Here is a 24,234-nt window from a genome sequence, read left to right as displayed (position 1 = left end):
TCCTGGTTCTGACTCCTTGGGTCACTTTTGCCCTCAAGGTACCCCCATAAGCTTGTAAGAACTTCGTTTTTTTCTTAAGCCAGTAAACTTTTAAAAGTTGTGGTTGGAAAGGCTTTGGCTATGGCACTAGGTTCCAAGAGATGAAAAATGTACTGTCACTGGTAATGTGGGTGTTAAATGTTTGTACGAATGCAGCATCTTAGAGGTAGGAGGCACTGCTTGAGGCTACCAGTGCTAAAAGCAGCAATAAATTAATTAATAGCCCATAAAAAGAAAGAAGTTCCTATAAAAAGCAGAGCCAGGAACTCCAAAAACCTCATCTGTCTGGGATCATTTAGTCGAGAGGCCAGCAGTAGCTGACCCTGTCTCATGTTAGGGCGTTTAATTGCATGTCGTTACAGTGGCCTTGAGCTGCAAACGGTCAGCCAGATGAAGCTGTATCTTTTGTTCAGGAGTATCTTCAATGAAAAAAAAAAAAGTTTAAATTACCGTTCAGGCATTTATAGATGCAAGATTCACTTATCTGGCACTGTAGACATTGTAAAATATGTCATTGTATAACATAATGACAGATGCATGAGCTCCACATGTATAATTATATATCTCCAGAAACAGCACATTCCCTAAATAAAGAACAAGTTGGTAGCAAAAGTGAGGAATAAGTTACTTTTAATTTTACTGTTGCTTTTCCCATGGAGTCCTTAAGGCTGAAGCCTTTGTGGAACACAGCAGAGGAAAAAACCCTGACTCTTATCTAACAGGCCATGTGTTGATCATATCTGCTAGATCACTGGATCGCAACCCTGTCAGACTCAACATTCCTTTAAGAAGAAATATTTTCTAATACCCCATTAGGAGACTTGAAAGAAATTAATATGAAATATGATTGGCCTACACTCATATATATATGTGAATGTGCATTGTGCGTGTATATACATAAACATTTAGTTTACGTTTTCATAATGATTAATGTTGAGCTTTTCATGTGCTTATTGGCCATTTGTACATCTTTGGAGAAATGTCCGTTGAGATCCTTTGCCCATTTTGTATTTGGGTTATGTGTCTATTTTAAGTTGTAAGTGTTCTTTATATATTGTAGTTTCAGTTCCTTATCAGGTGTATGATCAGCGGTGGGGAGGAGTTATAGCTTATCGAAATGGAAAAAGTGGAAAGTATATTCTTGCAGACGAGCTGGACCTGTTTTTGAAACTGTGTCTTGAAATCTCAGTACATTTGGTTTCTTGGAAGCGAAATGATATCAGAGACCACATCCTTTGAGTAGAGGACGGATAGGGGAAAAAGCTGTGAATACTCGAGGTGATGAAACAATTGTGAGGTCAGCCTGTAGGGAATTGTATCTGACGTTGCTGAAAACAAAGGTATTCAGGAGTGGATACAATGTGTGCCAGGCACTGGGATATGTATAAGATTATTTACTAGTTATGCATCCTTTAGAAGAGCTGTTTATATTGGGGGAGTTGGTTTCTTTATATGTAAAATGGGGGTCGATGTTACTGTGTCAAGTATATCGCTTTTATGACAGTGATAACCACAGCTAACATGCTGCTAAAAAGTTTATAGGTTTCCTTTCATTCAGTCTCACATGAACTGTGAGGTAGACACTGAGAAATAAAACCGGGGCTTGATCTTGCAAGGGATTGAGTCAGGATTTGAGTCCATGTCTGTTTTATTTCAAGATTTTTGCTCTTAAAGATTTCGTTATGTAGTTTTAAAATGCTGTGAAATTTTGTCCGTTCTAAATAATTGTGTAATATTACATGGGACTCTTTTTGTGGTTCCATTGCTTGGTATGTAATGTTAGTTTAAGCAATAATGAGGATTAGGGGGGTCACCTTGAAATGGGAGAAGTTGTGCTTGTGGAGGTGATCATTATTGGAACCCCCATACATTTCATCCTGTTTCCTGACGTTAGCCTGTAATGTAATATCTTTTCAGATTTACTTAGAAACTGTTAGATACCTAAATGTTTGGAAGGATTACCTAACAGATTTAAGATAATAGGACTTCAAGAACATAGGACCTCAAGATACAATCCTATTAACGTCAAATCTGATAACTTTCCAAGATGGTGTCTTAATTACTGTGGGAGGCAGAACAATGACCGCCTTGAGATATCCAGGTTCTCCTCCTCACGACCTGTGAATATGTTACCTCATATGGCATAAGGGACTTTGCTAATGTAATTAAGTTAAAGATTTTGAGAGACTGTCTTGAATTATCCAGTTGATTTTAATCACAAGGGTTCTTTAAAAAATGGAAGAGAGGAACTGAAGAATCAGAGTCAGAAAAGGCCAGTGACAACAGAAGCACAGGTGAGCGTGATGAGACTGCTAATTGGAGGCCGTGAACCAAGCAATGAAGCTTTTTTCAAAAAGGTGAGAAGTGTATTTCCCCCAGTGCCTCCCTGAAGGAACACAGCCCTGCCAACACCTTGGTTTTTGCCCATTAGACCCATTTTGGATTTCTGATCCCCAGAACTGTAAAATAACATCTGCATTTTCTTAAGCCACTGTAGTTTGTTACAGCATCAGTAGGAAGTTAATACAGTTACTAACTCTATAGCAACACTATAAGCACAAGATTCTTAATTCAGATTAAGCCACAGAGAATTTAATTTACTATCTTTTAGTCTTTAATCTTGGGACAGCTTGATTTATTGTCTTTGGGGAGGATTTTGGTGTTGTTTTTCTATATATACTCGAATACATGGCAAGGGACTGGAGCTTGACGGAGACGTACAAAGCTAACTCAACTAGGTAAATCATTATTCCTCCAGGTAAATCATTATTTCTCCCCACAACATATTTTTTATAAACACAGAAAATAAATCAGCCAAACAGGTTTGAAGTTTTAAAAAAAATTCAAGACTATTTGCATGAATTTAGATTTTTTTTCTTTAAAAAAAAGGTGGAAAATAAAGATCTTTAACTGAGTAAAAATGTTGCACCATTTAGTGTTCTTTATGACTTTTTTGTGGTAACTAGACGGGCCTCCTGTTCAGTGGTAGAAAGAGGCTGATGATGAGATTGGTGACGCACAGAAACAAAGGCTGCAAAATACAGAGATTTAACTTGAAACATTTGTAGTACTTTGAATCCTGCTTTCGGTGTCTTGTTTAAACAAGGTATGGCTTCTGCAAGGGAGGTAAATCTTCAGATGATTGATAAACATCCTGGTTTGCCTGGGACTAAGAAGTTTCCTGGGATGTGCTTGCGTGCATGCTAAGTAGCTTCAGTCATGTCCGACTCTTTGTGACCCTATGGACTGTAACCAGCCAGGCTCCTAGGCAAGAATACTGGTATGGGTGGCCGTGCCCTCCTCCAGGGGATCTTCCCAACCCAGGGATCAAACCCACTTCTCATATGTCTCCTGCATTGGCAGGCAGGTTCTTTACCACTAGTGCCACCCAGGAAGCCCAGAGATGTAGGACTTTGCTAAAACTGGGAAAGTCCATGGCAAGCAGGATGAGTTGGCGAACGCCAGAATGACTAAGTCAGCTAGCTTCGGGAAGGCTCATGATAGTGTGGATTCTGACCCAGGGCCCCACAGGCTGTTGACGCCACCCACCCCACTCCACTCATCCACGTCAAGCTTCATTCTCTGGGGACTGGTACGGGTTAAACTGGAACTGCTGCTGCTGCTAAGTCACTTCAGTCGTGTCCGACCCCATAGACAGCAGGCCCCAGGCTCCCCCATCCCTGGGATTCTCCAGGCAAAAACACTGGAGTGGGTTGCCATTTCCTTCTCCAATGCAGGAAAGTGAAAAGTGAAAGTGAAGTCGCTCAGTTGTGTCCGACCCTCAGCGACCCCATGGACTACATACAGCCCATCAGGCTCCTCCGTCCATGGGATTTTCCAGGCAAGAGTACTGGAGTGGGGTGCCATTGCCTTCTCCGAAACTGGAACTAGATCTGTTTAAAAAAATAAAAAGACTTTTGCAAGAAGCAGGGAGCCTTTGTAAGAAATGTAGCCTCTAACTCATACTTCTCCTGATCTTGTATCAGATAACCTTATGCTTTCTTGGAAGCCTGAGTGAAAATGAAACACAACAACAAAAACCATCAAAGGTGTACCTTTTATATGATTTGTCGCAAATGAAAACCCATCAGCTTTCTTCTCTGGTAAAGACAAAAGAGTTTTCTGGAACATATAGACTGTCTCTCCCCATCCTCCATCCCTGCCCCACCCCTGCAATTTTTGGATTATTAGCCAAATAAACAGCCTGTAGCAAATCTAAATCCAGCATAGTGGGAATTCAGGTTTCTTTGGCCCTTCACAGCAGTTTCTATTTTGCAAACCACTTTCAAGTGAGTAATACTCAGAATCCCTTTTTACAGTTGAGTGAAAGCTCAGCCTCATGGTGTGTGTGTGTGCGCGTTCAGTCTTTGCGACCCTATGGATTTTAGCCCACCAGGCTCCTCTGTCCATGGGATTTCCCAGGCAGGAATACTGGGATGGGTTGCTATTTTCTTCTCCAGGGGATCTTCCCGACCCAGGGATTGAACCCGCATCTCCTGCGTTGCAGATAAATTCTTTACCTCTGAGCCACCGAAGAAGCCCAAACCTCATAAATGTTTTATAAGACATCCTGGAGTTTCTTGCTTTTTCTAGTTATTAGGCCTCTGTCAGTAAGAGATTTCTCTTCCTAATTGGTGGCTGGGAGAGGATAAAAGCACAGAGGAAAGCAAGGATTCATTAGACTCTAAAACCATCCACCTGATAATAATGACTGAATTTCTGTTGTCTGGATGTAGACAAGAATAACCTCTAAGTTCACATAAGCAAATAACAAAGATCCTCTTGGGATTTTCTCAATTCTTTTCTAACCTTAAGTGTAGGCCCTGAAAACTTAGTGAACACTGTGCACCTGAGTAGTTTTAGAACTCTCAGTGTTAGGTGTGTGTGACGAGAGCTGTGCTGTAGGGTGTGCTGACGTGAGCTGTATAAGTTTTAGCACAAACAACAGGAAGTGTTTGTGGAGGGTAGCATCCTATCTCTTTGGTTGCTTCCCTTTTTCTATTTCCTTGTCAGTAGGAAATTCCATGGAAAATGGGGTGACAAACTGCAGTCACTTTCTTTGGGTCAGTGAGGGCAAAAAATGCCTCTTTTTTACCCTGAGAATTATCCAGCTTGCTCAGCTCCTCTGGCTCCCTGGTCTCGCCTCTTTACTAGGGGTGAAACACCATCAGCCTCAGCCTTCTGTTTTGCCCAAATCTGTCATTTGGCTTGGGTTTTAGTCTCAGCCTTTGGAAGGCCAGGTGGTCAAATGACTACTTCAGCACTGTGTGTGGCCTCTCTGAACTTGCACGTGAATGTGGGGTCCCATGCTGTGTGTGCTGTGCTGTGCTTAGCCGCTCAGTTGTGTTTTGACTCTTTGTGACCCCATGGACTATAGCCCGCCAGCCTCCTCTGTCCATGGGGATTCTTCAGGCAAGAATACTGGAGTGGATTGCCATGCCCCCCTCCAGGGCATCTTCCCAACCTCTTCCCAACCCAGGGATGAATCCAGGTCTCCCACATTGCAGGTGGATTCTTTACCAGCTGAGCCACCAAGGAAGCCCTTGAGTAACCATCATCTCTAATCAGAGCATCAAAATGTGATATGAATGAGGCTTGGGATATGTTGTTAATATGTGAACATTTAGTTTCAAATGTAGATGAGCATTCTAGTTATAAGTGAAGTGGAATATCTCCTTACATGTTGAAGTTCTATCTATAGTTTATACGTTTAATAGAATAAATTGATGGATAGACTATTAGGAGTTTTGTTGGCTAGATAATAATTTGGATAATAATAAAGGCCTCAAGATGTTAGGAATTTAAAATGTGAGTGAAGGAATAATCTTTCACTTGCTCTGGAAAATATTCAGAAAGTATCTTCAAACAGTGCACAAAGCTTCATTTGTGGGATTGCTCCAACATCCACCCGATTTTCAAGTTATGGAAGTTGAAGAGGACATATTTATCATGGTCATGTGCTGGCAACATGACAGGCTCTGTCCTGTTCTGACAGAACAGCCAAAAATATCTTACTTAGCTCCACCCGCCAACTGTCGTAAGCAAATATCTAAGCAATATCCAGGTGTTCAGTGGAGCAATCATAGGAGCAATCTTGAGGAATGAATGCTTGTATAGTATTGAAACCAAACTGTAAAACTTGATTAGCAAGGTATAAGAATAAAATGGAAATAGTAAATAAACATCAGGACAATTTTCAGATTTATTTTTGTCTCATGGACAGAGGAGCTGTCCATGGAGTCACAAAAAAGTCAGACACAACTGAGCAATTAAACAACAACAGTAACAGTAACAGTATTCTCTTCTATGGATACATCACATTTTGTGGGTGGATTCCCTGGTGGCTCAGATGGTAGAGTGCCTGCAATTGCGGGAGACCTGGGTTCGATCCCTGGGTTGGGAAGATCTGCTGGAGAAAGAAATGGCAACCCACTCCAGTATTCTTGCCTGGGAAATTCCATGGACAGAGGAACCTGTCCTCTGTAGACCGGCAGGCTACAGTCCATGGGGTCACAAAGAGTTGGACACGACTGAGCAACTTCACTTTCATATCCACATTTGGGTTGCTTCCACCTTTTGGCTGTCATGAATAGTGCTGCTGTGAGCATTCGTCTATTAGTGTTGCTTTGAATTGGGTTTTCAGTTCTTTGGGGTATATACCTAAGAGTGGAGTTGCTGAGTCATACGGTAAATCTATGTTTGGCTTTTTGAGGGACCACCAAACTGTTTTACTTCTTTGGTCTTCATATTCAGGATTGCTGCACACTTGTGGCCTGCTGAGGCAGAAATTCGTAGTTCCTCTGAGTTGCTCTTGAAATTACTAAGGTACAGAACAGTGTGCCAGTGGTGTGATCGGATCCCAGACACCTTTAGCGGGATTCCTTCTCAGTTGTCTTTGCTCTGGGCAAATCTGCGGAAGACCAAAACATCTCTGTTGAGAACTTATCTGACCTCATTGTGCTGGCTTATTGGGGACATTCATCTGTGCGTTCATCAAATAGTTGCTGGTTATCTGTGAACCAAAGAGACAAAAATCTCTGCCTCAAGGAGCTTACATTTCAATTCCAGGGGACAGATAATAGACGATAACAATACTAAGTAGGAGCAGTCAGGGAAAGCCACGTGGCTTTATTACCCCATGATCGTTTATAACTCTTTTAATATTTTTTTAAAATCCGTTGTGACTGTGGTTATATTCTACTTTTTATTCTATAATGTGTTTGCTTCCCCCCTCCCTTTTCTTAGACACACCTCCAATAAGACTTCTATCTTATTAATCTTTTCATGGAAGCATTTAGTTTTCGTAGCGTCTCAGCTGTTCTGTATTTTGTTGATTTCTGCTCTCCTAGTTATTTTCTTTTTGTTTCTTTCCGTTGGTTCTGCTGCTGCTTTCCCCGTATTTGAGTTGAATGCTTAGCTCTTGTCTTTTTCAACCTTTCTGGTTTTCTGATAAGTGTATGTGAAGCTATAAATTTGCCTTTAATGTAGTACTTTCACTGTCTGTGCCCCACCAATGTTGACATGTGGTGTTTTCACTATCATCCAATTTAAAATATTTCCAAGAGTCATTGAGCCATATTTTATTTGGTTTCCAAATATTCTAAACAATTATCTTTCAAAAATTAATTTCAAATTTCACTGAAATGCCATTGGAGAACCTGATCTATATCATATTTTTCATTGGGAATATGTTGAAGGAGATACATACATGTTTATTTTTGTAACTGTTCCATGTGTACCCTAAAAGAATTTGGATTCTTGGTGGGTGTTGAATTCTCTATCTATTAGCTTCAGGGAGACCCTCTGTAAAGAAGTACTTTTGAACTGAGATCTGAATGTCCGGAAAGAGTCAACTTGCTGGAAATCAGTGGGGAAAGGATCTCAGGCCAAGGGGACAGCAAATGCAAAGGCCCTGAGGTAGAAATGAGCTTGATGTGTTCCAGGAATGTAAAGAAGGCCTGGAGCAAAGTGGGCAAGGAGGAGAGTGAGGTGAGGTCAGACCCTGAGATGTAGTCAGGGGCCTGATCAAGCAGGGCCTCAGAGGCCATGGTATGGATGTTTGATTTTAAGTAACAGAGTAAATTCATTGACCACACTTACCATATGATGTGCTATGTACTTTTTGTAAGCCTGATGTCAAGTACAAGTTCAGTTCAGTTCAATTGTTCAGTCTTGTCCGACTCTTTGCGACCCCATGAACCGCAGCATGCCAGGCTTCCCTGTCCATCACCATCTCCCAGAGTTTACCCAAACTCATGTCTATTGAGTCAGTGATGCATCCAGCCATCTCATCCTCTGTCGTCCCCTTCTCCTCATGCCTTCAATCTTTCCCAACATCAGGGTCTTTTCAAATGAGTTAGCTCTTCGCATCAGCTGACCAAAATACTGGAGTTTCAGTTTCAACATCAGTCCTTCCAATGAACACCCAGGACTGATCTCCTTTAGGATGGACTGGTTGGATCTCCTTGCAGTCCAAGGGACTCTCAAGAGTCTTCTCCAACACCACAGTTCAAAAGCATCAATTCTTCAGTGCTCAGCTTTCTTTATAGTCCAACTCTCACATCCATATATGACCACTGTAAAAACCAGACCTTTGTTGACAAAGTAATATCTCTGCTTTTTAATATGCTGTCTAGGTTGGTCATAACTTTCCTTCCACGGAGTAAACATCTTTTAATTTCATGGCTGGAATCACCATCTGCAGTGATTTGAGAGCCCCCAAAAATAAAGTCAGCCACTGTTTCCCCATCTATTTGCCAGGAAGTGACCGGACTGGATGCCATGATCTTAGTTTTCTGAATGTTGAGCTTTAAGCCAACTTTTCCACTCTCCTCTTTCATTTTCATCAAGAGGCTCTTTAGTTCTTCTTCACTTTCTGCCATGAGGGTGTTGTCATCTACATATCTGAGGTTATTGATATTTCTCCCTGCAATCTTGATTCCAGCTTGTGCTTCTTCCAGCCCAGCGTTTCTCATGACGTACTCTGCATATAAGTTAAATAAGCAGGGTGACAATATACAGCCTTGACATACTCCTTTTCCTATTTGGAACCAGTCTGTTGTTCCATGTCCAGTTCTAACTGTTGCTTCCTGACCTGCATACAAGTTTCTCAAGAGGCAGGTCAGGTGGTCTGGTATTCCCATCTCTTTCAGGATTTTCCAGTTTATTGTGATCCACACAGTCAAAGGCTTTGGCATAGTCAATAAAGCAGAAATAGATGTTTTTTCTGGAACTCTCTTGCTTTTTCCATGATCCAGCAGATGTTGGCAATTTGATCTCTGGTTCCTCTGCCTTTTCTAAAACCAGCTTGAACATCTGGAAGTTCATGGTTCACATATTGCTGAAGCCTGGCTTAGAGAATTTTGAGCATTACTTTACTAGCATGTGAGATGAGTGTAATTGTGCAGTAGTTTGAGCATCCTTTGGCATTGCCATTCTTTGGGATTGGAATGAAAACTGACCTTTTCCAGTCCTTTGGCCATGGCCATGGCATTTTCCAAATTTGCTGACATATTGAGTGCAGCACTTTCACAGCATCATCTTTTAGGATTTGAAATAGCTCAACAGGAATTCCATCACTTCCACTAGCTTTGTTCGTAGTGATGCTTTCTAAGGCCCACTTGACTTCACATTCCAGGATGTCTGGCTCTAGGTTAGTGATCACATCATCGTGATTATCTGGGTCGTGAAGATCTTTTTTGGATGGTTCTTCTGTGTATTCTTGCCACCTCTTCTTAATATCTTCTGCTTCTGTTAGGTCCCTACCATTTCTGTCCTTAATATTGAGTCCATCTTTGTATGAAATGTTCCCTTGGTATTTCTAATTTTCATGAAGAGATCTCTAGTCTTTCCTATTCTATTGTTTTCCTCTATTTCTGTGCATTGACTCCTGAGGAAGGTTTTCTTATCTCTCCTTGCTATTATTTGGGACTCTGCATTCAAATGGGTATATCTTTCTTTTTCTCCTTTGCTTTTCACTTCTCTTCTTTTCACAGCCATTTGTAAGGCTTCCTCAGACAGCCATTTTGCTTTTTTGCATTTCTTTTCCATGGGGATGGTCTTGATCCCTGTCTCTTGTACAATGTCACGAACCTCTGTCCTAAATTCATCAGGCACTCTGTCTATCAGATCTAGTCCCTTAAATCTATTTCTCACTTCCACTGTATAATCATAAGGGATTTGATTTAGGTTATACCTGAATGGTCTAGTGGTTTTCCCCTCTTTCTTCAATTTAAGTCTGAATTTGGCAATGAGGAGTTCATGATCTGAGCCACAGTCAGCTCCCGGTCTTGTTTTTGCTGACTGTATAGAACTTCTCCATCTTTGGCTGCAAAGAATATAATCAGTGTGATTTCGGTGTTGACCATCTGGTGATGTCCATGTGTAGAGTCTTCTCTTGTGTTATTGGAAGAGGGTGTTTGCTATGACCAGTGCGTTCTCTTGTCGAAGCTCTATTAGCCTTCGCCCTGCTTCATTCTGTACTCCAAGGCCAAATTTGCCTGTTACTCCAGGTATTTCTTGACTTCCTACTTTTGCCTTCCAGTCCCCTATAAGGAAAAGGACATCTTTTTTGGGTGTTAGTTCTAAAAGGTCTTGTAGAGTACAAGTACAAACGGATTTTATGCACTGGAGGAAGCACTATGAGATTAAAGGTAGCTTAGAGATCATACTTAGCCCAATCCTTTTGCAAATATGAAAACTAGGTTGAGGTTTAGAGGGGTTTCACAGCTAGCCAATTGAAGTTCAGGCTTTGGACATCTCCTGTTACTCTGATAGATAAAATCCTAAAAGAGAGGACTCCACGTTTATATAATTTCATTCAAACGTTATTGAAAGGAATCTTACCTTGTTATAAGCAAAAGTCATGCTTACCCATCCTATTTACTTATTTTGTAAATCTAGACTTTTATAGATGAGGTTTATTCAAATCCAGTTATTTTATAAACTGAGTTTCCTAGGACTTCCCTGGGGGTCACGAGTTAAGAATCCACCTTCCAGTGCAGGTAACATGGGTTTGAGCTCTGGTCAGGGAACTAAGATCCCACATGCCAGGGGGTAGCTAACCCCACGTGCTGCTGCAACTCCCGAATCCATGAGTGCCTCAACTAGAGAGAAATCCATGTGCCGTAACTAAGACCTGATGCAACCAAGTAAGTAAATAAGTACTTTTTTTTTTTTAATCAGCTCTCCATAAGAAAAAAAAATCCAAAAAACAACATGAGTTTCCCACAGAGATTCCTTCCTCTGCTCAAATGTTCTGCTCACTCTGATTATACCCCTCTCTGCTTCACTTCAATATTTGGATCTGTTTCTTTGAGGCAGCAGCTTCAACCCACCTTATACTCTCCAGGCCGCTGCTGTCCCTTTCCAGGACAACCTACCCCAGCACATTTTTTTTTTTTTTTTTTGATGATGCCTTTGTGGCAAATTCTGAAACCTCCGCATCGCAAAGACACTCAAAGTAATTACCCACCAGCGCTGCCTGGCTGCATGTGGGTTTTCTCACCTTACCCACCTTGGAGGCCGAGCCACTCTGCTCTCCCAGCAGCACAGGAGCTAATGTGGATGCACCCTGAGCAAGCAAAGCTGATTCAGGTGCCTCTCTAGGCAGTTCTCAGACTGTGAATGGGCATGGTATGCATGTGCCCATGGTATGCATGGATGCCTCCCTACCTATGAGCCTGAATCCTCACAGGCAGCAGCAAGTGCCTGTGGGAACCAAGTCCTTTGGTGCTTTATCCGAAGCTGAAGGCAGATTTATTCCCAAAAGAGCGAAAATGTCTTTCCTGATAGTGGATGGCAAAGTCAGTGCCTCAGGCAAGGCCAGTGCCTCAAATTCCACACTAAGAAAGCCCAAGGTAAGATATATATCCACCAACCACTGGCTTATCCCTTATACCTTGCGTGTCCTGAACAAATATTTTTCTCCTGGCTTGCTGACCAGGCTGGGGATCTCCGTTGGAATGTTTTCTGACAGGATACATTTATATGTGTTTGGAGGGAACAAAATGTACGAACAACAAGCTGAGCCAAGCCTCCAACTGAAACTCAGACTAAAACAATGTATTATTGCTGTTGTTCAATTGCTAAGTCGTGTTGGACTCTTTGCAACCCCACAGACTGCAGCACACCGGGGCTCCTGTATCCTCCACTATCTCCCAGAGTTTGCTCACATTCATGTCCTTTGAGTCGGTGATGCTACCTAACCATTTCATCCTCTGTTGTCACAAAGATTCTAGATGCTGCAAAAATAAAAAAAGTTTATGCTTTTAATGATATACGGAAATTTCCATGAAATGTAAAAATCCTACAGTTGCCTAAGCATTGGTTTCTGCTTTTGTAGATGTAAAAAATTGTGGTAAATATACATAACATAAATTTAACTACTTTTCAGTGTACAATTTAGTGGAGTTAAACACATTCAATGTTGTATAACTGTGGTCATTATCCAGTTCTAGAATTTTTTCATCATCAGGAGCTTTGTTCCCATTAAACACGAACTCCTCATTTTCTTCTCCCACCAGCAGCCCCTGGTAATCTTTATTCTACTTTCTGTCTGTATGAATTTGTCTTTTCTGGATATTTCATATCAATGGAGTCATACAACATGTGGCCTTTGTGTCTCGCTTACTTCAATTACTATAATGTTTTCAAGGTTCATCCATGCTATAGCATAATGACAATACTCCATTCCTTTTTATGGCCAAATAATATTCCATTGTATGTGTATAACCCATTTTGTTCATCCATTCATCTCTCCATGGACACTTGGGTTGTTTCCATCTTTTGGCTATTGTCAATAGTACTGCTATGGTCATTTGTGTACAAGCCCTTGCCTTCAGTTCTTTTGGGTATATACCTAGGAGCAAAATAGCTGGATCGTAAGGTAATTCTGTATATAAGTATTTGAGTAACAAATACTTGACGAACTCAAGCATTAGATTTTGTACTTAAAATATATTCATTGCAGTTAAAAGGAAGAGAGTTTTTGGTAGGACTACCATAATAAAGCACCACAGACTTGGGGCATGTGTGGGGGCTCAGTTGATTCAGTCGTTTCCTACTCTTTGTGACCCCATGGACTGTAGCCCACCGGGCTCCTCTGTCCATGGGATTCTCCAGGCGAGAATACTGGAGCAGGTTGCCATTTCCTTCTCCAGGGGATCTTCCTGATCCAGGATAGGCTGTGGCGGGGTGGGGGTGGGGTGGGGCTTAAATAGCAGAAATTTGATGTATGAGATCAAGGTGTGAGCAGAGTTGATTTTTCCTGAGGCTCCTCTCCTTGTTTCTTAGATAGCCATCTTCTCCCTGTATCTTCATCTGATCTTCCCTCTTTGCCTGTGTCCTAATCACCTCTTCTTATAAGGACACCAGTCAGATTGGATTAGGAGCTACCCATGTGATCCCATCTTACCTTAATTGCCTCATTAAAGACTATGTCTCCAAACATAGTCATTTTTTGAGATAATGGGGGCTAGGACTTCAATATATACATTTTGGTGGTGGTGGGTATGCTATTAGTGACTTACCCAAGACAAATCAGGGTATAGGAAAACCCAAAAGATGGTTTTTAAACTTGATTTCTGGATTTCAAGAAATGCCATCAACCTTTCCTGCTGTCTCTGAATTTGTCATTATCCGTGACGTTTTCCAGTGTGGAATGAGGTGATTCTTTGTCTCTTTAGGTGTGCATTCAGGGTTAAAGGTTTGTAATAAATACTATCTTTGCAAGAAAAAAATGAACTCTAATTGAAGATTCGCATTTCCCTAAGCAAGAAACATCATGCAAATTGTGTTTTGTCTTGAACATATTTCAGTGTCACTTACTATCCTTCTATGGCATCATTTTAAATAGCTGCATACAACTCTGTTATATGAGTGTTCCATAATTTATTTAACCAACCTTCTAGTGTTGGAGTTAATGGAATTTTTAAAATTCTTACTCAGATTCTTTTCTTTCTATCACCACCACCCAATTAGTAGTCCAGGTTGCTGTTTTGAATCCCTCTGACATGATTCCAGCAGACGTCTAAAAGTAATCTTCGTTCCTGGGATCTCCCCCTTCACCCACCATCCTCATAGCTGTCTGAAGACTGTTCTTAAGTCACTGCTTTCCTCACCTCACCCGCCAACCCAAGAATGGCTCCATCTTAACTTTGCAGTCACTGCAGTGGAAACACAGAGTCCTAACCACTGAACCACTACGAAATTCCCTTTTTTTTTTTTTTTAAATTTATTTTTAAAATTTTGGCTGAGCTGGGTCTTTGTAGCACTCAGGCTTCCTTTAGTTGCCTTGTGATATGTGGGATCTTAGTTCCCCAACCAGGGATTGACCCTGTGTCCACTGCATTGCAAGGTGGATTCTTAACCACTGGACCACCAGGGAAGTCCTCCCCTCCCCCAACCCCCGCCTTTTTTAAAAAAAGATTTCCCCAAATCACCCGTTATTTGATTTTAATCCACTTAATTCCCAACATGGGGAGCCAGTCAAGTCTACTTATAATCTCAGCACATATCATACTTACTTCTCTGGACCTGGCTGGTGCCACGTCCTGTTGGGAATCCCTCTTCTCATCTCACTGAATATTTGCAGTCTTCATCTAGGAGGGCCAGCACATGTATCATAAGCTGTATGAAGCCCCCTGTGGTTATTCTTGTCAGTATGGATTTTTATTTTGCCTTTCTTTGAGCTTCTGTCTCACACAGTTTATGAAGCAGTAAGAAAATAAGTAAGTTTGTGTCCCTTCCTGGCTAGACTAGAAGGTAAGGGCTTTGTTGTAAATGTCCCAGTCACACTGGCCATCCACCCATTCTTGGGATGTACTCATTTCTTTCCCACTTCGGTGCTTGGTGCTTGCCGTCCCTCTGCCTGAAATGTTCTGCCTCCAACTCATCATGGTTAGTTCCTTCTTATTATTCAGATCTAGTTTAAATGTCATTTCCTTGGAGAGGCCATCCCTGACCTCTGTCAGAAGTAACCCCATTGCTGGGACTTCCCTGGGGGTCCAGTGGCTAAGACTCTCCTCTCCCAATTCAGGTTCAATCCCTAGTCAAGGAACTAGATCACACGTGGTGCACCTGAGGATCCCACATGCTGCAGTGAAGATAGAAGATCCTGGGTGCTGCAACTCAGACCTGGCACAACGAAATAAATAAATATTCTTTTAAAAAGAGATAAGTAACTCCATTTTAAAAAAATTAAAGAACATTGCTTGTTTCCTTCAGACCCTGTGTCCCAGGCCGTGTTCATTTCATTTATTTACACATTGCTTGCCCATCTTTCCCATTGCACCTAACCTCTTGTTCACTTGTTTAACCTGGTACCATACCTACATAGTGCCAGGGTGTTCAATACATTTTTGCTGAATGAATTGGTGTGGGATTGGATGGAATGGAGAAAGAGATGGGGGATGCTGAGGCTGTCCCTTGGATTTCTGGCTTGGGAAATTGAGCTGATGGCAGGTGTTGCTGCTAACCGAGCTTCAGAGTTCTAGAAGAGCACCTGTGGGTGGAGCGGAGGAAACGGAGACGATGATTTCTCCTCTGTGCTTATTTGAGGTGCCTCTACACTGTTTAAGTAGAATATTCACCCACAGGCAGTTAAATATAGGGGCCTAGAGCTTAGGACAGAGAAGGCAATGGCACCCCACTCCAGTACTCTTGCCTGGAAAATCCCATGGACGGAGGAGCCTGGTAGGCTGCAGTCCATGGGGTCACTAAGAGTCGGACACGACTGAGCGACTTCACTTTCACTCTTCACTTTCATGCATTGGAGAAGAAAATAGCAACCCACTCCAGTGTTCTTGCCTGGAGAATCCCAGGGATGGCAGGGCCTAGTGGGCTGCCGTCTATGGGGTCGCACAGAGTTGGACACGACTGAATTGACTTAGCAGCAGCAGCAGCAGCAGAGCTTAGGAGTGATGCTTGGGTACTGTCCAAATAATAATATAGCCAGCATCGTTAGACATAGTTAAATAATAATCATGCCTCACATTTATTGATTGCTTAGTCTGTACCAGGCAGTGTGCTGAGTGCTTCACATACATTTACACTTAGAACATTTAATATTTAATACAACCCTTGGACACAAAGATACAGTGAAAGTTTCTAAGGATTTGATAAATTGCCTGAAGCCACTTGGCTAATTAATGGGCAAGCTAGGATTTGAACCCAGGTGGTCAGTTTCCAGCGTCCCAGCTCTTCCCCACTGCACCACTGTGCTGGAGTAGGCAAGCAGGCACGCAGAGCCAAGCCCTTTGCCTTTGAGGAGCTGCTTGTTTGCTTGGGGAAGTAAAATATAACTCATAATTTAAACTGTCCTCACAGGCTTGCCTCAGGCTCCTATCCAAGCCTGTCAACTACAGTAATTATTTGATTAAAATGACTAGTGTTAGCCTCCTCTGATTCCTGAAGACTCAGATTCATGTGACCTTCATAATTCATTTAGAAGAAATAAGAATGTTGGAAATGCAAAATCCTCTCCACAGATCATCATCTGTTTTGGAAACAAGATTCATAACCCTCCTGGGACTAAAAAAGAGGACTCTGAAAGATCACAGTAAAAGTGAAAGAAGACAGTGATGACTAACTACATCCATTCAAAAGGGAGTGGAAGGATTTCAGTCAGGGGACTCGGGATTCCCAGAATGATGACTGCATAGGATCAGAGTATGCGCTGAAAAACACACAAGCAGCGGAAAGTGTGACCACACCCAGTGCCCTCAAATGGTTAATTGAGTAAACGGGGGTGATGGTCCCAGGTCTCGTGGGCTCTAGGAAACAGGACTTTGCACAGTGACTACACAGAAGCCAAGCCTCTAATTTTTTAGGGCAACTGGAATTAAGGGTACCTGAATCACCTCCTCTTCACCCCATTGGTAAGGGAGGGATTCCCACCCTAAGGGTATGGGGATGGCCAAGCATACGACACCTAGCACTGGATAGATGAAACAGGCAGCAATTCATTAGTCACATATACTCACAGCACAGGGAAGATGGGCACCACATGCCTTGTGGGGTCACATGGGGATGGCATTTAGGGACAGAGTGCACAACCAGAAGCAGTGGGAGTCACGCTTGCTTGGTAGTATCAGGAAGGTGCGGTGTCCTGTGCTTCCCACAGGGGGATGTCATTGGCTCTTCTGGATAATTCCATGGCCTGCTGGGGAACTCAAATCCACTCTGCAGGGATCAGCAGGAACTGCATCTGGTCCATCTAATAAGGAGGGAAAGCTGTTGAACTAGGTGACCTTTTCTATTAGAAGAGAAACTTGCAGTTAAGCCAAGCTAGACCCTCCTGATTTCACCAGATGTTAAGGCAGCATGTGATATTAGACCTTGATTTTAGGCTTTACACTACAGGATGGAATGCATCTGTAGGCTCTGTTGACTGCCCCTTGTCTCTAGATTTGGCACATTCCTGCTCCTGACTCAAAGTCAGTGAATGTTCTCATCCCCATCTACCTGGGACAGGAGATACTCTAAAATTCAAGGCACAATGGGAATTCCCTGGCCATCCAATGTTTAGGACTTGAGAGGCCCTTGATTTGATCCCTAAGAATTGATGCTTTTGAACTGTGGTGTTGGGGAAGACTCTTGAGAGTCCCTTGGACTGCAAGGAGATTCAACCTGTCCATTCTGAAGGAGATCAGCCCTGGGTGTTCTTTGGAAGGAATGATGCTAAAGCTGAAACTCCAGTACTTTGGCCACCTCATGCGAAGAGTTGACTCATTGGAAAAGACTCTGATGCTGGGAGGGGTTGGGGTCAGGAGGAGAAGGGGACAACAGAGGATGAGATGGCTGGATGGCATCACTGACTCAATGGACGTGAGTCTGAGTGAACTCCGGGAGTTGGTGATGGACAGGGAGGCCTGGCGTGCTGCGATTCATGGGGTTGCAAAGAGTCGGACATGACTGAGTGACCGAACTGAACTGAACAGGGAACTAAGATCCTGCAAGCCCAAGGGGAAGAGCAAGAGAGAATAGAAAATCAGTCTGTTTTGCTGCATGTTTGGGACAGATGTTTCATGGAGTAGGGAAAGACTGAAATGAAAATTAAAACTATATCTACCACCACTCTTAATGATCAGAATTATCTTTTAAAAATCAAATATAATCTTACCAGGCTCCTACCTAAAACCTATCAATGGGTCTCCATTGGTCTTTCTTAAGAGAAGGACAAAACTCCTTGCCATGGCCTTCAAGACCCTATGCAGTCCAATCCCTGCCTATCCAGTCTTACCTCATTCTTTACTTCTCCATACTATTTATGGAATAGGCATACAAGTCTTCTTAAGTTCTACAAAGCTTCTATGGTTTTTGTCAGCCCCAGGACCTTTGCACATTCTATTCTCTTTGTCCAGATTACTCTCTCCTCCCCAGCTCATCTAACTCATCTAGAATTTATCCTTCAGATTTCAGCTGAAGGGCTCCTTCCTCAGGGAAGACTTCTCTGATTTCCCCAAATAGGTCAAGTCCCCCTATTACAGGCTCTGAAAACATCTTCTTCATCATGATACTTATCATAAGTTACAAGTTTACATTTATTTGAATTATTTGATTAACATTTATCTCCTCACATCACCATGAGAGCAGCAACTTATTTATCTTTGATCTCTAGTAAATGCCTGCCAGGAGCCGGCATATTGCATATTGAGTGCATATTGCATATTGCATATTGAGTGCAGCACTTTCCACAGCATCACCTTTCAGGATCTGAAATAGCTCAACTGGAATTCTATCACTGCCAGGAGCCAGAGTGAGGAACTCCGCCTGTGGCAAAGGTCATGAGGAAGGAGGCTCGGCATACGCAAAGGCGGGATCGAGCCTCAGGAGTCCCCCTGGAAATTCTCGAGCATCTACCCCCAAAACCAAAGTCTGCCTACTTTCTGCTTTGTGCTCTCACCTACACCTCTGACTTTTGGGGGAGGCTGTCCCCCACTACCTCTCTCTGAAAAAAGAGTTAACTTATAGCTCCAGTTAATAAAGTTCCTGGGTGTGATAGTGTCTCAATCTACAAACTCCTTTGGAAATCCTCTAGCCTGCCTGAATAGGTTTTTCCGGCCACATGTGATTGCTCAAAGCCTCCCAGCTGTGAGAGGCATGAGATGTTCTAAACTGTCTAAATACAGACTCCTTTGAGCAGTTAAAAGATTGATTAGAAATTGTATTGGTGAAGGGTTTTTCACTTGTTGGGCCAAGGTTTGCTGCTAAGTCTCCATATCCCTTACCTGCTGTGTCCCTGGCAGTGTATTGATTAATATAATTGGTGTAAGTAGTAGCTTTAATGTTTGTAACCTTGGACCCTTGAGTTAACTCTTTTTTGTTGTAGCCCACCACACCTTTGCCCTATAGGAATGCAACTTTAATGCTTTTGGAGGGTGGCGCCTGCCTAATCACCTTTAGAGAAAAATAAGTTTTCTGAAGAAAGGGTCTTAAAATGTTAACAGGCCTCCGGGCCAGAAGATGATGCAAATCACCTAAACTTTTGCATATGATAAGTTTGCAGGAAGAAAGCCTGGCTTACTGTATGACTCTACCCCTTCCCCCATTATCCTCTATGCATAACTTAAGGTATAAAAACTACTTTGAAAAATAAAGTGCGGGCCTTGTTCACCGAAACTTGGTATCCCCATGTCGTTCTTTCTCTCACCTTCTGGCTGAGTTATTTCAGCCTCTTTTCTCCACTGAATTTCCTCACTGAGCTATCCTTATTTCAGCCGCTTTTCTCCACTGAATTTCCTCACTGAGCTATCCTTATTTAACCACTCTTTATATCTTTAATTAACGCTTAATTGATCTATTGTTTCCTGATGATCCGCGATGCCGTCTCTCCTTCGAATACCCTGGATCAGCCGGGGCTGGACCCCGGCAAATGCCTAAAAGAAAACTCCTGTTTACCTGTAGTCTGCTCATAGCACTTCTGACACCAAATGTGTGTGAGGTTTTCCAACACAAGCAGTTCTCCAAAACTCTCTAGACACCAACTGGGTGTCTTGCAATTCAGTTATGACATGAATTACCTGGAGTTAGCATAAACCTCACAGGTTACGGGCTCAGTGCCACAAGATTGTCCCCCACTTCAGACATCCAAGGCTGTCACCTGTATTTCTGACCAACTTGTTATAAATTGGGGGTTCCTATAACCGCCTCCTCAGGTTCAATAGTGGCTCATAGAACTCAGGAAAACACATTTACTCACTTATTATAAAAGATATAATAAAAGATACAGATGAATAGCCAGATGAAGAGTTACATAGAGTGAGGGCCAGAAGGGTCCTTAGTATAGAAGCTTTTGTCCTTGTGGAGTTGGGGGTGTACCACTCTCCCCAAATGTGGATGTGTTCTTCAATATGAAAGGTTTCTTAATCCCATAAGGTAGGGATTTTTACAGAACCTTCATTACATAGTCAAAATCAGTGACTAACTGAATTTCCATCCCACCCCTCTCCCCCACTCTGGAGGATAAGGGAATAGGACTGAAAGTTCCAAGCTTCTAATCATGGCTTGGTCTTTTGGTGACCAGCCCCCTTCCTGAAGTTATCCAGGAGCCCACCAAGACTGGCCTCATTAGAATACAAGACAGCTCTATCTCCAGGAAATTCTGGGGGATTTAGGAGATCTGTGTCAGGAACTGGGGGCAGAGACTAAAATACATCTTTGTGTCATAGTGCTTCAGGGTGTATATGTTGAATGAATGTGTCAGTGAATAAGACTGCTGATTTGGGGATCTTTTGAGAAAAGAAAGTAAAAGGAATACTTCAATAAATACAAATTGCACATTTTTTTTTATTATTATCAAAACAGTTAAGACATCTGCATTGCCAAGCTAGAATTAGGAAGGTTTTAAGAAGGATTCCCTCTAAAGAGAGGAATACAAGTCTATAACCAATGCTACATGAATCAGGCAGGGTTACAAGAAAGCAGATCTCTGATACAGAGATGAAGCAGTGAATACTGTGCAATTACTATAACAGAAGAATGGATTTAAGTACAAAAACCAGACCCTATAAAATGTGACTTTAATTAGGATGCCTTTGGCGATGACACTGTTTTCTACAGTAGACTAAAAATAAGAATATAAATGTGATGCATGTTATTCTAGGAAGTGTCAGACATGCAGTTGACGTAACACTTCACCCTCTCACCCAGAGCATCTGGGAAAGGTGAAGGAAAACAGTAGGTGGATCCAGTGATTATTTGTCATTCCAAATTCTGACTCCATCTGGGGCCTCCACAAGGTGAGAGAAACACACTAGGAATAAGGCACCAAGAAATTTCATGTGAAGGCTCAGAGGCTATCAGAATGTAAATCTGTAGCAGGTACATAGAATTCTTGGAGTAAAAAAGTTCAGTTCTGAAGAAGTCATATATAATTCACTTTTCAAAAATATCTCTGAAAGGTAGTAAAAATGAGAGTTAAATCTGGCCCAATTAACTTGATTCCTGAGTTTAAAGCCAGATAAAATGCTAGGTCAAAAAAGGAAGGTTTTTGTTCATATTATTTTACATTAATACAGTAGAAAGCTGGTGATTTTTAAAAAGTATCAAAATGCTAAATATTAAAGAGTATGTATAAAAACTCACACACCATTTATTAGTCACAGTTTTGAATAGTGCTCTGTATTTATTGTTTAAAATAGTTGTCATTTAGAAACAGTCTGTTCTAGTGCTAAAACCTTGAAAAGGAAATCCTGAGGAGGATCCTAAAACCTGCTATTCATTTTTATACTCTCAGTGGTTGATGGATAGAAATGGTAAGAGCTTTGAGTGTCAATTGCTTTTTAAGTAGCAATCAGACTGTATCCATTATAACTGGTTGCAAAGTACAGGATGTTAAAGGCATAAAGGTGGCTTTTATTTTTTCCAGTTTTTAACAGCAATAGTTACTTCCAGTCATAGAAATGTGATGTGGATTGCAATGTACTGGGTAGCTCAGCAGTTAGATTTGATGGATTCCAGAGCTGGTCTGGTGAGTTACCTGATTTGGTCTGCAGTCACATATATATTGCTGAAGATATATATGGTGCATATATATACACACACATATATTGCTGGCTTAAAACTCAACATTCAAAGAATGAAGATGGTGGCATCCAGTCCCATCACTCCATGGAAAGTAGATAAGGAAACAATGGAAACAGTGACAGATTTTATTTTCTTAGGCTCCAGAATCATCGCAGATGGTGACTGCAACCACGAAATTAAAAGATGCTTGCTCCTTGGAGGAAAAGCTGTGACAAACCTAGACAGTGTATTAAAAAGCAGAGACATTACTTTGCCAACAAAGGTCCATCTAGTCAAAGCTATGATTTTTCCAGGAGTCATGTATGGATGTGAGAGTTGCACCATAAAGAAGACTGAGCACTGAAGAATTGATGCTTTTGAACTGTGGTGTTGAAGAAGACTCTTGAGAGTCCCTTGGGCTGTAAGGAGATCAAACCAGTCAATCTAAAGGAAATCAGTCCTGAATATTCATTGGAAGGACTGATGCTGAAGCTGAAGCTCAATACTTCAGCCACCTGATGTGAAGAGCCAACTCAGTAGAAAAGATCCTGATGTGGGGAAAGATTGAAGGCAGGAGAAAGGGAAGACAGAGGATGAGATGGTTGGATGGCATCACTGACTCAATGGACATGAGTTTGAGCAAGCTCTGGGAGATGGTGAAGGACAGGGAAGCCTGGCCTGCTGCAGTCCATGGGGTCACTAAAAGTCAGACACGACTGAGGAACTGAACAGTAACAATACATATATATATATATTATGGCTGATTCGCATTGTTTTACAGTAGAAACCAACACAACTTTGTAAAGCAAATATCCTCCAATTAAAATAAAAGGAAACCTAAGCCCTCGAGGGGCTCCAGGGATGTCTAGGCTGCCTAAGAACCTTAGAACCAGAGAGGGTGTAGGCTGAGTCTACATCGTATGAGTCGGGCTTGCTGTCTGTCCCAGTTATCTGTTGCTGTATAACAGACAACCCCAAACATAGTTTAAGATAACAATTCTGTTCTGTGGGTTCACTGGGAAACTCTCACTTAGGGTGTCTGTGCAGCTGCAGTCATATGTTAGCAGGATCTGAAGTAGTCTAGAGGCTTCTTCTCTCCCATGTCTAGTGACAGGCTCAGATGTCTTGAGTGCTGGGCGCTGGTCAGGCATCTCTCCTCTCCACGTGACTGCTTGGGCTTCCTCACAGCAAGGTGGCCTCCAAATGGCCACGTTTTTACATGAGAGCTGGTTTTCTTTGCAGCAAGAGTTTCAAGGGACAGGAAATGGAAGCTATCAGCATCTTAGGACCAAGACCTTGAATCAGATACAGCATCACTTTATCATTGGATAAAGTGAGCAAAGCTGTCAAGACCCAAGGGGAGGAGATATAACCCTCAGGTCCTGTGTAACAAATGTCAAAAAAATTTGTGGCCACTTGTATCCCTCCTCATTCTTTAACCAGGACCCAAAGGGTTGGGCATTATCCTAGTCTCACCTCAAAATGATCTGCTTCGTATTCATCTAGTTAAAAAAAAAAAAATTATTTTTTAAAAAATTCATTTTTGGCTGTTCTGGGGTCTTCATTGCTATGCATGCGCAGGCTTTCTCTAGTTGCAGAGAGCAGGGGCTACTCTTTGTTGCAGTATGCGGGCTTCTCATTGCGGTGGCTTCTCGTTGCGGAGCATGGGCTCTAGGGCATGGGCTTCAGTAGTTGTGGTGCATGGGCTTAGTTGCTCTGCAGCATGTGGGGTCTTCCTGAATCAGGGATTGAACCCATATCCCCTGCATTGGCAGGTGGATTCTTAACCACTTGGCCACCAGGGAAGCCCATATTCATGTAGCTTTTATGCATTAATAAGAAAATTTGTGTACACTGTCTCAATTTGCTCTCCTAATTGTGAAACAGTAGCTTGGCTAATAAGGCAACTAAGGCACAGAGGTTAAAGGCCTGGGATCGCAACCTTCTAGGGATAGAATGGAGAAATGAATCTGAATCTCTTGACTCTCATCCATGCTGAGGGATTCTGGTTTATCTGTTGTTTGTTTACCCCGTCACTTTGCTCTCTGACACCCGTAGAGCTGGGGGAGAGGAAAGCCCATTTCCCTTTGGCTGAAAATCTGGACATACATCCTTGCAGGTGAAGCTCAAGGTGCAAGCAAAGGCAACGTTCTGTGACTGCTCAGCGCATCAGTAAGGACTCTTGAAGCG

At 42.2% G+C, this 24,234-nt stretch overlaps 2 protein-coding genes across 4 annotated transcripts in view; one reads left to right on the top strand and one right to left on the bottom strand.

Moving 5' to 3' along the window:
• Window positions 1-24,234, top strand: part of IFT81 (intraflagellar transport 81) — a 222,744-nt gene that overhangs the window by 4,519 nt on the left and 193,991 nt on the right. The gene's annotated exons all lie outside the window — the stretch shown is intronic.
• P2RX7 (purinergic receptor P2X 7) overlaps window positions 20,831-24,234 on the bottom strand; it is a 60,578-nt gene continuing 57,174 nt past the window's right edge. Inside the window, 1 exon segment of the mRNA XM_070386189.1 lies at window positions 20,831-24,233. Within this exon segment, the coding sequence (XP_070242290.1) occupies window positions 24,214-24,233 (20 nt within the window). The 3' untranslated portion in view covers window positions 20,831-24,213.

This window comes from Bos mutus, chromosome 17, assembly GCF_027580195.1.
Source record: "Bos mutus isolate GX-2022 chromosome 17, NWIPB_WYAK_1.1, whole genome shotgun sequence".
NCBI lineage: Eukaryota > Metazoa > Chordata > Mammalia > Artiodactyla > Bovidae > Bos > Bos mutus.
The sequence above is the reverse complement of the archived record's forward strand: the minus strand, read 5'-3'. Positions and strand labels throughout refer to the sequence as shown.